The following is a 14450-nucleotide window of genomic DNA, read 5'->3' as shown; positions in this document are numbered from 1 at the left end:
ATGTGAGCCAAGAGGTCATTAAAATGCTATCCACGACACAAAAAGACTTTTCAATGGAAGCTGCTGTCCTAAACTCAGCCTCTGCTAGAAATGAATCATGCTATTCACAATTATTTCAACAAAGGTATCATCTTAGGATGCTAGCAGCATAGCAAACTTAACTTACCCTATCCTAATGATAAGCAATGAAGCAAAACTAGAAAAATGAAGTGAAAAAATGACAGGGTGAGAGAGAGCTAGAGTATCTTATCTTCACATGAAAAGCCTTTGTTGTCCTTTTTCCAAATCCATGGTAATACAAGTTTTCCAAAGGGATGTGAAGATAGGACTTAAAATTAATAATATTCTAAAGTACTTCTAAATCTTAAGGTAAAGACAACTTAACACTGAAAAAATGTTCTTCAAAGGCCAAATCTCAATATATTTGGCAAACATGTTAATAAATTTCACTCCTCCTTCCCACCTTTTTGAAACAACCTTGACTGGGCTACCAAACTGCTAGAGGAGTTGCCAAAATGGAGACTATTCAAATTTAGGTTAAGAGATTTATTCTAGGAAAGTGAATAGGCTATACACCCTAATTAGAAAGACAAACCACAACACCCTCCAAACACTAGTGCATGCAATTAACTCTTCCATTTCATAAACTCAGTGGAGACACAGGAAGGGAACAAAGAGGGAAAGAGAAGAGGAACATGAAGTCCAACAGCAAATGAAGGAATCTGGGACAGAAGCTTTAGGGGAGAGAGAAAATGAGGGGAGGACACAGTTAACTGACATTTGATAACAGGCAGTTAGAATTTATCTTTCAGTTTACTTAGCAAGTTAAATCAGTGCTTTATGTTAAACTCGACAAACCTGCTAGTTTACCCCTTTCATTTTTAAATAACTCATACCACAGGGTGGTGGGGGAGAAGCAAATAAAGAAGCATGCAGGAAGAGACAAGGAAAAAGTGGCCAAGGAAAAGAACCCGTGGCAGGAATAGTTTTAAATATCAAGGCCACTTAAATGAGACTCTACAAACCAAAGCTATCATTTCTGCATTATCCTTTGTCCTCAATTAACTACTTTGAAAATTACAGCCAAGCAAACCACAAACATTTTAATGCTTTATGTTTCGATGATATGTCTCCTGCACATGCTTCCACCAAAATAAAAAAAGTAAAAACCAAAGAAGTTCCTTTTCACATAAGGCACAGGACAAAATTAACCCCATTTACATATACAAGGCGAAAATGAGTGTTTTCCTGGCTTTTGTTTCTCTTGCTATCACATGTCTATAGATTATAGGGACTCAAGCACATTATCCATGACAGAAAATTCCACTGTTGTACAAAATAAAATTGTTAATTCTAACTTTTATTCTTATACAATTTGCAGAATAGAGTTGAAATGATTGCTATAGGTTTTAATGTTGATAAGAACTGGACTATAATACAACTGAAATGCTGTGGTGAGCTGAGCAAGTACATTTAAAAATGAACTCACAGACATGATTTTTCTATACATTTTTTTGTTTGAAGAAAATTATAAAGTCAGCAAGCAGTCACAGATGAAAGAACAAATAAAGCAGGTGGACTAGGAGTTAAAAGATGAGGAACAAAAATATCTGTTGAAGAGTTAAAAATGGACAGAGTGGTTTATTTTGCAGCAGGAAGAGAAAACAGGGTGGTGGATGGCAACGGATGGAACAGGAGAGCGTTCAGCAACATTTGCTCTTCCAGCCTGTCACGCCTCCTCCACTGCTGATATCTACGTTTTCACTGTTGGGCTCTTTTACAGGGGTCTGGAACAAACACACAAGGAAAGCAACCCGTGAAAAAACACTGCCATGGATAAATCAAGATTTAACAACAATATTCTCATAAATGTTAATTTATGTAACAGTGCAATTACAGTCACATGAGATAGGTTTTCTCTCCCATGCAAAGTAAAGAAATGGAAGTTTTGCTTTTGATCTTCATTTTGCCTTTTTCTTCCAAGTTGTGAAATGTCTTGAGGCCTCCTGGCTTTCCTTTGTAGAACTTCTGAAATCTTCTCTGCCCTAACTCTTGTGAAGAGAGGTATGTTATCTCCTGGCCTGACCCCCGAGTATTTAGTACTTAAAAAGCATCATCAAGCATATGTATAAAACCAATGTTGGATCATGTCTAACTTCAGAGAAGTGAAACAGCCCTTTTCTGTTTAGTTTTACTTGCCTTTTGAGATTGGAGCTTGTATTTCCATAGCATTGCTTTAAAAAGGCAATTTCAACCATGATACACTAACATTAAGTGGAGGAAACAGGGTGGGGCAGAATGCAAAGTTGTATAATTCATGTTAAAAATGGATACAGAAAAAAATCAAAATGAGAGACACCAAAATGTTAACAGTAGTAACCCTTAGGTGGTGGGTTTATGAATTATTTTATTTTCCTCTTTGTATAATCCTGTATTCCCCCAACATCCTAAATATTACTTGTATAATCAGAAGAACATACTATTTTAAGTGGATAGCCTATACTATATGTATGAAAGCAGAATTTATTTTAGGGATAGCATACCTACAGTAAAGTATACAAATCTTAACTGTGCTTGATGGATTTTTAATATATGCTGTGAAACCACCAGATCAAAATACAGAACATGTATAATATGCCCCCAGAAGGCTCCCTTGTGTCCCTTTCCAGTCAGTACTACCCTCCTAAAGGTAACCAATACTCTGATTTCTACCACCATAGATTAGTTTTTTCTGTTTTTGACCTTCATATACATGGAACCATATTTTATGTATTCTTCTGTATCTGATTTTTTTTTCCTTTTACTCAGTATCAGCCTGTGCAATTTATCCTGTGTGATTTATCCATGCTGTTGTGTGTGTAACAGTGTTCATCATGAATGGAATTTTAAAAGCTAGGATGTAAGTGGGAACTTATTTTCTCATGGAAACAATATAAAGTTAAGGTAGCTCAAGGGGAAAAAATTAAAATAATTTCTAAAACTCACATAGCCCAAGAGAGGCCTGCTGAATTCATACTGAGGTGAAATTTCTACTTGCACTTTGAGCTAACCCACCTACTCTCACTGCCTTATGGAATTCTCCTTTTCACTGTATGTTAAAGATGCAAGTTTTGCATTAAAAAGGTCTTCGTGAAAAATGCACAGAAGAGAAATAGGCAGCTCAGCACCTGGCCACAGCAAGAAAAGTTGCATAGGAAGTACTCTTTCTCTGGGACTCCTGGGTGTGGGTCAGTTAAAGATATGAGGGTGCTTATAGCCAGGGAGGTCACTACATTTATTCAGTTAGCATATCACTCACAGTCTGTCCTTGCACAATTTAACTTAGACCCTTGAAACAGACTCTCAAAAAAAAGGGCCAATAACTAAAGAGCAAAAGTGGGCAAAAGAATAAACAAAAAAGTTTACAGAAAAGGAAGCACAAAGGTGCTTCTTAAACATATCTTTAAAAATGCTCATCTTATTCGTAAGAGAGCTGCAAATTAAATCTGTTTTTTTCACCTGTCAGGCTGGAAAACATCTGAAAGTCTTATAATTCACTATGTTGGCCAAGAGTTTGAGTAAACAGACATTCTCATATACTGCTGGCAGGAGTATAAAAGGGTATAGCCCTCAGGCAGAAGGTGGCAAACGTGTATCAGAATTATAAATGTACTATATGCTCTTTGGCCACTTCTGGGAATCTGTCCTTCAAATATACTTGCCCATGTGTAAAATACTATAAAGATTATTCACTATAACACAATTTATGAGATCATAAGGCTGAAAATCACCTAAATGTCCCTCATTGGGAAACCTGTTTAATTTTTTGTTTTGTTTTGTTTTTTTGCGGTACGCGGGCCTCTCACTGTTGTGGCCTCTCCGTTGTGGAGCACAGGCTCCGGACGCGCCGGCTCAGCGGCCATGGCTCACGGGCCCAGCCGCTCCGCGGCATGTGGGATCTTCCCGGATCGGGGCACGAACCCGTGTCCCCTGCATCGGCAGGCGGACTCTCAACCACTGCGCCACCAGGGAAGCCCAAACCCGTTTAATTATAATAGACTACTCAAAGGAGTAGCACTCAGTTATTTTAAAAATGGAACTATTTTACTGATATTAAGTGCCAAACAGTGCAGAGCATGTTGCCTTACCTGTTTTTTTCCTTTAAAAAAAAAGGGGAGGGGGGAAGGATGGGAATAAAATGTATATATATTCATATTTACTCATATATTAGTAACTAAGAAATTAATTATTGGTTACCCATGGGGGAGGGATGAGGAGTTGGGGGAATATAGTGAGAAATTTCTCTGTATGTTTACTTTTTATTTTAAATGTCTGAATCATGGGAATGAATTATCTATTCAAATAATTAAGTTTTAAACGTTTTAAATTGCTTTCATTCTAAAGTTCTTTTTTCTTTTATCAACTCAGGAGAAAAAGTACTGCACAGAAGGTTGCTAGTCAGGAATCACTACTGTATTTTACATCTTTTAAAGCAAGTTTACATTTGATGTTTTAACTCATTACTTTATCACACTGAAAAGTGCATGTATGTGTATGGGGAAAAAATGCTGTCTCACAATTGGGCCTGCCTACCTGGGGAAGACTCTAGACTGAGATCTTTATTTATTGGTGCATCCATACCTTTTAACCTTTAATATGATAAGATCTAGCTCACTGACACACAAATTGTATGCCTATATAGCACTATTTTTTTGAAATGCAAAGATTTGGAAGAAGATCAAGGGATATAATACAGAAAGAAGAAGTCAGAAACAATGGAGAAGACCAAATTTCCAGAAAGAGAAAAAACACAGAGAACACGGGTATTTCAGTAACTTTTGTGATAATTCCTATAAGTACTGAAATAATTTTTCACTGTAACCCACCAATCTCAGAAATACGAAGTATTATACTTTCCACCAATTAAAGTATTTTTCTATCTTTTATTCCCTTCATTTAATTAAAAATACAAATGTTTTTTCATAGTCTACCTAGTATTTTTCTGTTCTACTTTAATTTTTGTTTCTTACAGGAATATTTTAAAATAAAAATATATTTCCTCAAGGAATTCTAATGGGTTTTTACCTATATCCAGTTGTGTAAAAATATTTTTTAAATTGTTTTTATAACTTTAAAAAGAAGCAAGTTAAAATTTCAAAACAAAACTGTACATGAGGTAAAAGTGATTCTGCCCTGGTATCCCTTTCCCCTTCTGACCATCACACTAGAGTACTCACTACTTAGAGTCTGGTATATATCCTTCCAGATCCTTATTTGCTAAGCATAACCAAATGTGTGTGTGTGTATGTGTACATGTGTTTTTGGTATCATATATAATTTTTAAAAGATCATTTACCACACATGTTATATCCTAACTTGCTTTTTATTACTCAATATATCAATACATTATAGATATCAGACATGATATGCAGGATGTCAGCAGATGTGGACAGGCACAACTTTTGTAGTTACTCTAAACAGCAATAAGTGATAACTGTTTTTTTCTAATTTGAACACTACAGTAAACAGCTCTCCCCTCAAAATAATTAAGTTGCTTGGTTCCTCAGAAATTTCATTAAATTTACACTTGATAATACCACCTGTATTACAGCTTAGATTTATATGTCTGTGTGTATGAAATTTGAGGGGTTTTTTTGGGGGGGGGAAATACTGATATCTCAAGTGTAAAAACAGAAAGGTTACCAGAAGCAATTAAATTTTCTCTTATACAATGCTTGCTTCTCCTTCAGGATTGTGTCAGATTTTCTCTATTTTATTTGCATTTAAATATACCATAAGATTGAATAGAGAATTCAGGACTCATAACCTTAATTCATAACTGTGTATTTTATCTAGTCATTTGAGGGGAAAATATGAAAATCAGATTTCCTAATTTTGCTACAAGTTACTTGTACTGGCAAATTTTGGGATTCACGAATTAAACCCAGAAACTAACCTCGAGGTAAAATTTCCCCGAGATCAATTTTCAGCTTTTTTTTTTTTTTTTTTTAACCTTACAGGTTGGAATGATTGGGTAAATGAAATTTGGGGGCAGACTTACTCTATTTATTCAGTATATAGTATATACATGCCCTTCACTGGCACGTCTGAGAAATGACTATATAGAAGAATAGTGATTTTGTAGCAATAACTACATCATACATTCACCTCTTATCTTAAATATTTTATCTATGGGAATGCAAAGGATATATAAGAGAAATGAAACAGAAGAGCCATAACACCATGGACCAGACAAAAAGTTGGAAAAAGGAGTATGAAATTAGGCTAGAGACTGAGTACTGGAGCTCAGAATATCAACTGTTATCACTGACTAGATCCTAGAGATTTCTAGATGGCTGCCTGTTCCTTCCAGTTCCTTTCTTTACTTTGGAGGATTATATATTGGTGATGGGTAAATGTTTAGAAACAATACCACCCAAACACAATTTCTGTATGTAAATCTAGTACTTTAGAAAACATGAAATGTTCAAATGTGACACCAGGCACCCTAGCAGTAAAAAAAAAAAAGAAAAGAAAAGAAAGAAAGAAAAAAGAAAAGAAAAGAAAAGAATAAGAAAAAAGAAATTTACCTTTCGAAGGATATCTTCAGCTAATGTGAGGAACGCCTTTTCGATGTTTATATTTGCTTTTGCACTAGTCTCAAAAAATCTAATACCATGCTCTCTTGCAATCTAAAATAGAAGCAAAATATCATCATAAAATTATCAAGTATAGGTTACCAATTGATGACTTTAGCATCCTAAAGGAAATAGTAATATTATTCTAAAGGTAGTACTCTCAATTAGGTTATCTAAAATGAACAGATTATTTCAATGGGTCAAGACTCAAATGGTCAAGCTCCTTAGAAAACAAACAAACAAAAATTCACTCAAATGATAAGCTATCATTTCCAATAGCATTTTTAAAAGGATGCAAATAGCTCAAGTGCACTCCACTACCACCAATGTAAAAACAATCAAATGCAACACCATCTTCACAAAGAAAGGGCAGCATATTAGTCTCATTCAGAGCTTTTTACCTGTTCTCCTTTTCCTTTAGGTACAACTCTTTTATCATCCATATCACACTTGTTTCCTAGTAACATTCTTTCCACATCTTCATTGGCATGCTAAAATGAAATAAAAATTTAATTTACACACTACCATGAATTATGGCTTAATAAAAATGACTTTATAAGGAGGCTGTCTAGTTTCTAGAAACATTCTCAACAAGAGAGGACATATGCAAAAGATCTGAAACTGTAATTTCTTACACATAGTCTAAATCCAAGCTGGATCATGATTTTAGATAATGTGTATTACCCTATAAGAAACCTTAGTTTAAAATTCTATAGAGCCCTTAGAGTCTCAAAAAGTCACATTGCTAGGGGAGTCCATGCACAAAAATCAGTTAAAAACAAATGTTGCTCCACTGAAATCCTAATGACATCTTTTGCACAAATAGGAAAATCCATCTCTAAAATTCATGTGGAATATCAAGGGACCCTGAATAGCCAAAACAATCTTGAAAAGAAGTACAAAGCTGGAAGATTCACACTTACTTCCTGATTTCAAAACTTACTACAAAGCTACAGTAATCAAAACAGTGTGCTCCATGGACTTGAGGACATGGGGAGGGGGAAGGGTAAGCTGTGACGAAGTGAGAGAGTAGCAGGGACATATATGCACTACCAAATGTAAATTAGATAGCTAGTGGGAAGCTGCCGCATAGCACAGGGAGATCACCTCTGTGCTTTGTGACCATGAGAGGGGTGGGATAGGGAGGGTGGGAGGGAGGGAGACGCAAGAGGGAAGAGATATGGGAACATATGTATATGTATAACTGATTCACTTTGTTGTAAAGGAGAAACTAACACACTATTGTAAAACAGTTATACTCCAATAAAGATGTTAAAAAAAAAAAACAAAAAACCAGTGTGCTCCTGGCATAAGGACAGACATGGACCAAAAAAAAACAGAATAGAGATACCCGAAATAAACTCTTGTGTACACCATCAAATGATTTTCAACAAGAGGGCCAAGACCATCCAATGGGGGAAAGGACAGTCTTCTCAACAAATGGTGTTGGGAATACCAGATATCAACATGCAAAAGAATGAAGTTGGATCTTTAACTTACAACACCTTACTCAAAATTGGATCAAAGACCTAAATAAAAGACCTAAATCTATTAAACTCTTAGAAAAAAACATGGGGAAAAAGTTTTATGACCTTGGAATTGGCAATGATTTCTCAGATATGACACCAAAAGCATAAGCAACAAAAAAGAAAAAACAGATAAGTTGTACTTCATCAAAATTAAAAACTTCTGTGTGTCAAAGATCACTACCAGCAGAATGAAAAAGCAACCCATGGGATGAGGAAAATTCTCAAATTGTCTATCTTTGGCCCAATGCACCTTTCCCTGAAATATCCCTGCAGCAACACAATTATGTTCTCTGGACACCAAAAGTAATTTATGAGACTCGGTTTGTCTTAAATTTGAATCCATCATATTATTTCCACCAGCCCCATCCTCATCTGGATACCTTCTAGTCATCTCTTCAGGTCTCAGCTTAAACGTCACTGCCTATTTCAAGACTGGCTATTCTGGGTACCTTGAATTTCCATATGAATTTTAGAATCAGCCTGTCAACCCCCGCTGCTATCCAAAAGAAGCAGCTGGGATTTTGATAGGGTTTTCACTAAATCTGCAGAACACTTTGGGTAGTACTGCCATTTTAACAATATGGAATCTTCCAATTCATGGACATGGGATGTCTTTCCAATTTTTTAGATATTCTTTAGTTTCTTTTAACAACATTTTATGGTTTTCAAAGCCTTGCGTTTCTTTGGTTAAACTGTTCTTATTTTTTTCTTTTTGACACTATTATAAATAAAATTATATTCTTAATTTCATTTTTTGATTATCTGATGCTAATGTATATAAATACAACTGATTTTTGTATACTAATCTTGCTTCCTACTACAACCGTACTGAACTTGTTTATTAGTTCTAATAGTTTTATTTTTTGGTGGAAGTGTGTGGATTCCTTAGGATTTTCTATATACAAGATCACACCATTTACAAATATAGTTTTACTTTCCAATCTGGGTGCTCTTTTTTTTCTTTGCCTAAATGCCCTGGCTAGAACCTCTAGTACAATGTTAAACAGTAGTGGCCAGAGCAGGCATCCTAATCATGTTCTTGATTTTAGGGGAAAGGATGATGTTGTCTGTGGGATTTTCACAGATGTCTTTTAGATTTTGTCAAATAGGTTTTTTTGCGTGTATCTGTTGACAAGATCATATGGTTTTTGTCTTTTATTAATACGGTGTATTACATTATTTCATATGTTGCATTCCTAGGTAAATTTCTCTTGACCATGATATATATAATCTTTTCTAAAATGTTGCTAGATCAATTCAGCTGTTAAAGTTTAAATTTCTACAACACATTAAAAATTAGACAAAGTCAATCTCTTATATATCAGAAAAACAGATTTTTTTTTGTAATGGCTGGGTTTTACGTATGTTAGTTCTCATGCTGGGAAACTTAAGCCATCCAGCCTACCAAGTTAAATGTATGAGCCTGTGGTATAATAAAAAACATATTTTTGGTCTTTGTTCCTATTCCTGGCACAGTGCTCCTAATTTCCTGAGTGATAGGACTGTCTTTTGTTATTCATAACAAGCCTCTTTCTGTTTACCTAAATTTATGCTAATAAAGGACTCTCAGCAGGGCCTCTACAGAGTTTCACAATGGAGGCTGGTCACCAGAGGAACCAAACACTGAGGGTTGAGACTTTTAACCCCAACCCGCCACTGAGGTGAAGGAGGCTAGAGATTAGGGTCAATCACCAGAGGTCAATGATTTAATTATCATGACTATGTAACGAGGCCCCCATTAAAACTTGGAAACAATGAAGTTAGGGTATCTTCTGGGTTGGTGAACACATCAAGGTGCCAAGAGGGTTACATGTCCAGAGACAGCCTAGAAGCTCTGCATTCTCCAACCCCCATACACTGTCTATCCATTTCTTCCATTTAGCAGTTCCAGAGTTGTGTCCTTTATAATACAATTGTAAGTATAGCTCTTTCTTGAGTTCCGTGAGTCATTTTAGCAAATTACTGAACCCCAAAATAGGTCATGGGACCCTCCAAATTTGTAGCCAAGCCACACAGAAGTGCAGGTAGCCTGGGGGACCCAGGACTTGCATTTGAAGGAAGAGCAGTCTCGTGGACTGAGTCCTTAAACCTGTGGAGTCTGACACTAAGACTGAGTAGTTAGTGTCAGAACAGGACTGAATTGTAGGACATCCAGTTGATGTCACAGAATTGGAAAATCGGTTGCTGCTGGAACACTGCATAGTCTCTCTATATAAATTGCTCTTATTATACATGCTACTTGGCAGAACAATAAAATAAAGGCTAAGGAAATTTTAAAATGGAGGCTTTGTTTTTGGTTTCAAAATCTCTCATTAACAAATTATTAAATACTAACAGACCTCTTGTAGCAACGGAAAAGTTAGTAATAAGCCCTTAGGATTGTTACCATTGAAGATATTATTATCTTGGGTCTAATATTGGCTTAAGACTTGGTCTTTGTGTTTCCAGCCATGCCACACAGTTTGCGGGATCTTAGCTCCCCGACCAGGGATCAAACCCGGGCCCCTTGCAGTAGAAGTGCAGGGTCCTAACCACTGGACCGCCAGGGAATTTCCAAGAGTTAGTCTTAATGAAATTCAAAGCATAGAAGGTAGAAATAAGACATGAAAAATAATTCCAACAAGAAGCTACCTATGCTGCAGCACAGAAACAGACATGCTTTGTTGACACACTACTTTATAAAAACTGACATCTTCATGTGCAATGATATGGCACTATTTTCTTGGTTAGCATTTTACTGTATTAGTACTCTGTATCTTTCAAAATGTCTAGAAGTGATATGGTATTTCCATAACTTAAACATACGTTATTTATTTATTATTTATTTTTGGCATGCCACATGGCTTGTGGGATCTTAGTTCCCTGACCAGGGATTGAACCCGGGCCACAGCAGTGAAAGTGCCAAGTCCTAACCCATGGACCTCCAGGGAATTCCCAAAAATACGTTTTTAAAATTACTATTGAAAATGTAATTCATTCATTCAATAAAAATTCCCCAAGAAAATTCATTTAGACAGGTGTGTAAAACCACTGGTAGCTTCTATTTGGGGCCATCTTACAAGATGGCTGTATAGAGTTTCTGGGTAATCTGGTAATTGCCTTGGATGGGGTTCAAAACAGATCTGCCCAAAACTTTAAGAAAAAGGTAGGCAAAAAATAACATTACCCTGTAAACAAGTAGAAATATTCAATAGTAATGATAGCAAACACTATTAAGATCAACTGGAATATTTATTCTTCTTAACCAAGCACACAAATGTGTGTTTATGTAGGGTTTACACAATTTCTAGGTCTTACCTCATCTATGTTTCTAAGCCACTTGCTGATGTTTTCAAAACTTTTACCATTGGTGATGTCATATACTAGCATGATACCCATTGCTCCTCTGTAGTAGGAGGTTGTGATGGTGTGAAATCGCTCCTGGCCTGCTGTATCCCTGAAATAAACAGCCAATAATTTGCACTGAGAATTTTGATATTACTAAGGTCTAGATAAAGGGCAAAACAGTAGAATAGTTTGGTAAAATAGAGATTAAAATCCACTATATGATACAAAACAAAATAGAACCACCACTCATTTAATTCTTAAATAGTAAACAATTAAGGTTATTCGTAAACATATATACGTGCAAATACTTTTTAGTCTAAGGAAATTAACAACCTACCAATACTGGATGAAAATCTGAAAGGGAAAACAGTACAAAGTGACATAAAATTCTTTTTAAAGTTATTTAAAGACAAATACCAGCAAGTGTGATAAAAACTCTTGGAATTCCATTTATTTAGTGATCTAGTTCCATAACGTAATACAAAAGCTTGTGGAATTTTTAGAACATTAAAGGACTACACCATAGTATATAGCCACATTTATCTTTAGAATCATTTACAAAAAGTTGTAAAGATAACCTCATTTATAAATAACAGGACAGAAATACATCAAGTAGTATTTTTCAATGCTTTCAAGCCAAAGATTTAAGATATTTTGCTCCTGTAATTTTTCCCTCATTTGCATCACCAATTTCTTTTTATGGATCATTATAATTAGCATATGTACATGTTTAAGTCTCCCCCCCTCTTTAAAAAAAAATTTATTTATTTTTGGCTGCGTTGGGTCTTTGTTGCTGCGTGCTCTAGTTGCGGCAAGCGGGGGCTACTCTTTGTTGTGGTGTGCGGGCTTCTCATTGCGGTGGCTTCTCTTGTTGTAGAGCACGGGCTCTAGGCGTGTGGGCTTCAGTAGTTGTGGCACGCGGGCTCAGTAGTTGTGACTCGTGGGCTCTAGAACACAGGCTCAGTAATTGTGGCATACGGGCCCAGTTGCTCCACAGCATGCGGGATCGTCCCGGACTAGAGCTCGAACCCGAGTCCCCTGCATTAGCAGGCGGATTCTTAACCACTGCGCCACCAGGGAAGTCCCTCCCCTATCTTTTCTAAAAAAAGTAAAATTCAAACAAACAAAAAACCCCACTCTCAACCCCACATCCCTCCAACTAACACTGCATTTCTCTGTTCCCCTTCCCAGCAAACTTCTTTTTAAAACTTTTGCTTTAAAATAACTAAGCCTCACAGGAAATTTTGAAAACAGTACAAAGAAGTCCTGTGTACCCTTTACCCAGTTTTTCCCAATGGTAACATCTTACATCATAGTACAAAAAGAAATTGACACTGATACAATCTACAGACATTATTAGAGTACTGTTCTCTGCAATTTTATCACATGTATAGATTTGTGTAGTCACTGCCACAAAGAAGGCAGAAAACTGCTGTATCACTCACTCCTCTACCTCCTATATAGTCCCTACACCCTGGCTAATAATGTTTTCCATTTCTCTACTTTTGCCATTTCCAGAATGTTATATAAATGGAATCATGCATAATGCAACATTTTGAAACAGTTGTTTTCACTTTTTCCAGCATAATGCCCTTGAAATCTACCCAAGTTGTTGCATGTAATCTTAGTCTGTTTCATTTTATTGCTGGGTAGTATTCCACTGAATGGACTCATCACAATTTGTTTAATCACTCACCCGTGTAAGGATATTTGGGTTGTTTTTAGTTTTTGGCTATTACAAATAAAGTTGCTATGAACATTCGTATACAAGTTTCTGTGTGTACATTAAGTTTTCATTTCTCTGCGATGAACACCCAGGAATGTTACTGCTGAGTCAGATGGTAAGTATATGTTTAACTTTATAAGAAATTGCCAGACTTTTCTAGAGTGGCTATACTATTTTAATACATTCCCACTAGCAATGTATGAGAGACCCAGTTTCTTTGCATCCTCATCAGCATTTGGTGTTCTCACTATATTTTATTTTAGTTGCACTAATAGGGCATGCAGTGATATCTCATCATCATTTCAATTTGTATTTCTCTATGGCTAATGACGTTATACACTTTTTCATGTAGTTATCTGCAATCCATATATCCTCTCTGGTGAAATGTCTATTCGTGTCTTTTGCCTATTTTCTTTCTTTTTTTTTTTTAGCTGCGCAGTGCAGCATGCAGGATCTTAGTTCCCCAACCAGGGATCAAACCCATGTCCCCTGCAGTGGAAGCACAGAGCCCTAACCAGTGGACCGCCAGGGAATTCCCTCTTTTGCCTATTTTCTAATTGGATGGTTCCCCTCCCACCCCTTTTTTTTTTAAACTATTGAGTGTTGAGAGTTCTTTTTACATGTAAGTCCTTTGTCAGGTTATGTGGTTTGGGAATATTTTCTCCAAGTCTGTAACTAGTTTTTTCATTCTTTTGACAGGGTCTTTTGTAGAGCAATTTTTTTTTTTTTTTTTTTTTCCCAGTACGCAGGCCTCTCACTGTTGTGGCCTCTCCCGCTGCGGACCACAGGCTCCGAATGCGCAGGCTCAGTGGCCATGGCTCACGGGCCTAGCCGCTCCGTGGCATGTGGGATCTTCCCGGACCGTGGCACGAACCCGCATCCCCTGCATCAGCAGGTGGACTCTCAACCACTGCGCCACCAGGGAAGCCCGAGCAAATATTTTTAATTTTGTTGAAATCCAATTTATTAATTTTAAAAAATCTTCTATGGATTGTGGTTTAGTGTTATATCTACTCTTCACTTAATCTTAGGTCCCAAAGATTTTCTATGTTTTCTTCTCAAAGTCTCATGGTTTTACATTTTACATTTAAACTGATACAGTTTGAATTAATTTTGGTACAATGTGTGAATTTTGAGCAGATGTTCACCTTTTTTTTTTTTTTTTGGTGGTATGCGGGCCTCTCACTGTTGTGGCCTCTCCCGTTGCGGAGCACAGGCTCCGGACGCGCAAGCTCAGTGGCCATGGCTCAC

General features: G+C 36.5%; 1 protein-coding gene across 1 annotated transcript in view; it reads right to left on the bottom strand.

Annotated features, from left to right (window-relative positions):
* Nucleotides 1–531: 531 nt before the first annotated feature.
* Nucleotides 532–14450, bottom strand: part of RAB10 (RAB10, member RAS oncogene family) — a 71992-nt gene continuing 58073 nt past the window's right edge. The window contains exons 3-6 of the mRNA XM_007108428.3: nucleotides 11444–11582; nucleotides 7019–7108; nucleotides 6570–6671; nucleotides 532–1787 (exon numbers count right to left, since the gene is read on the bottom strand). Of these exons, the coding sequence (XP_007108490.1) occupies nucleotides 1704–1787; nucleotides 6570–6671; nucleotides 7019–7108; nucleotides 11444–11582 (415 nt within the window). The 3' untranslated portion in view covers nucleotides 532–1703. The remainder of the gene's footprint in view (nucleotides 1788–6569; nucleotides 6672–7018; nucleotides 7109–11443; nucleotides 11583–14450) is intronic.

The sequence above is a fragment of the Physeter macrocephalus genome, chromosome 12 (assembly GCF_002837175.3).
Source record: "Physeter macrocephalus isolate SW-GA chromosome 12, ASM283717v5, whole genome shotgun sequence".
Classification (NCBI taxonomy): domain Eukaryota; kingdom Metazoa; phylum Chordata; class Mammalia; order Artiodactyla; family Physeteridae; genus Physeter; species Physeter macrocephalus.
The sequence above is the reverse complement of the archived record's forward strand: the minus strand, read 5'-3'. Positions and strand labels throughout refer to the sequence as shown.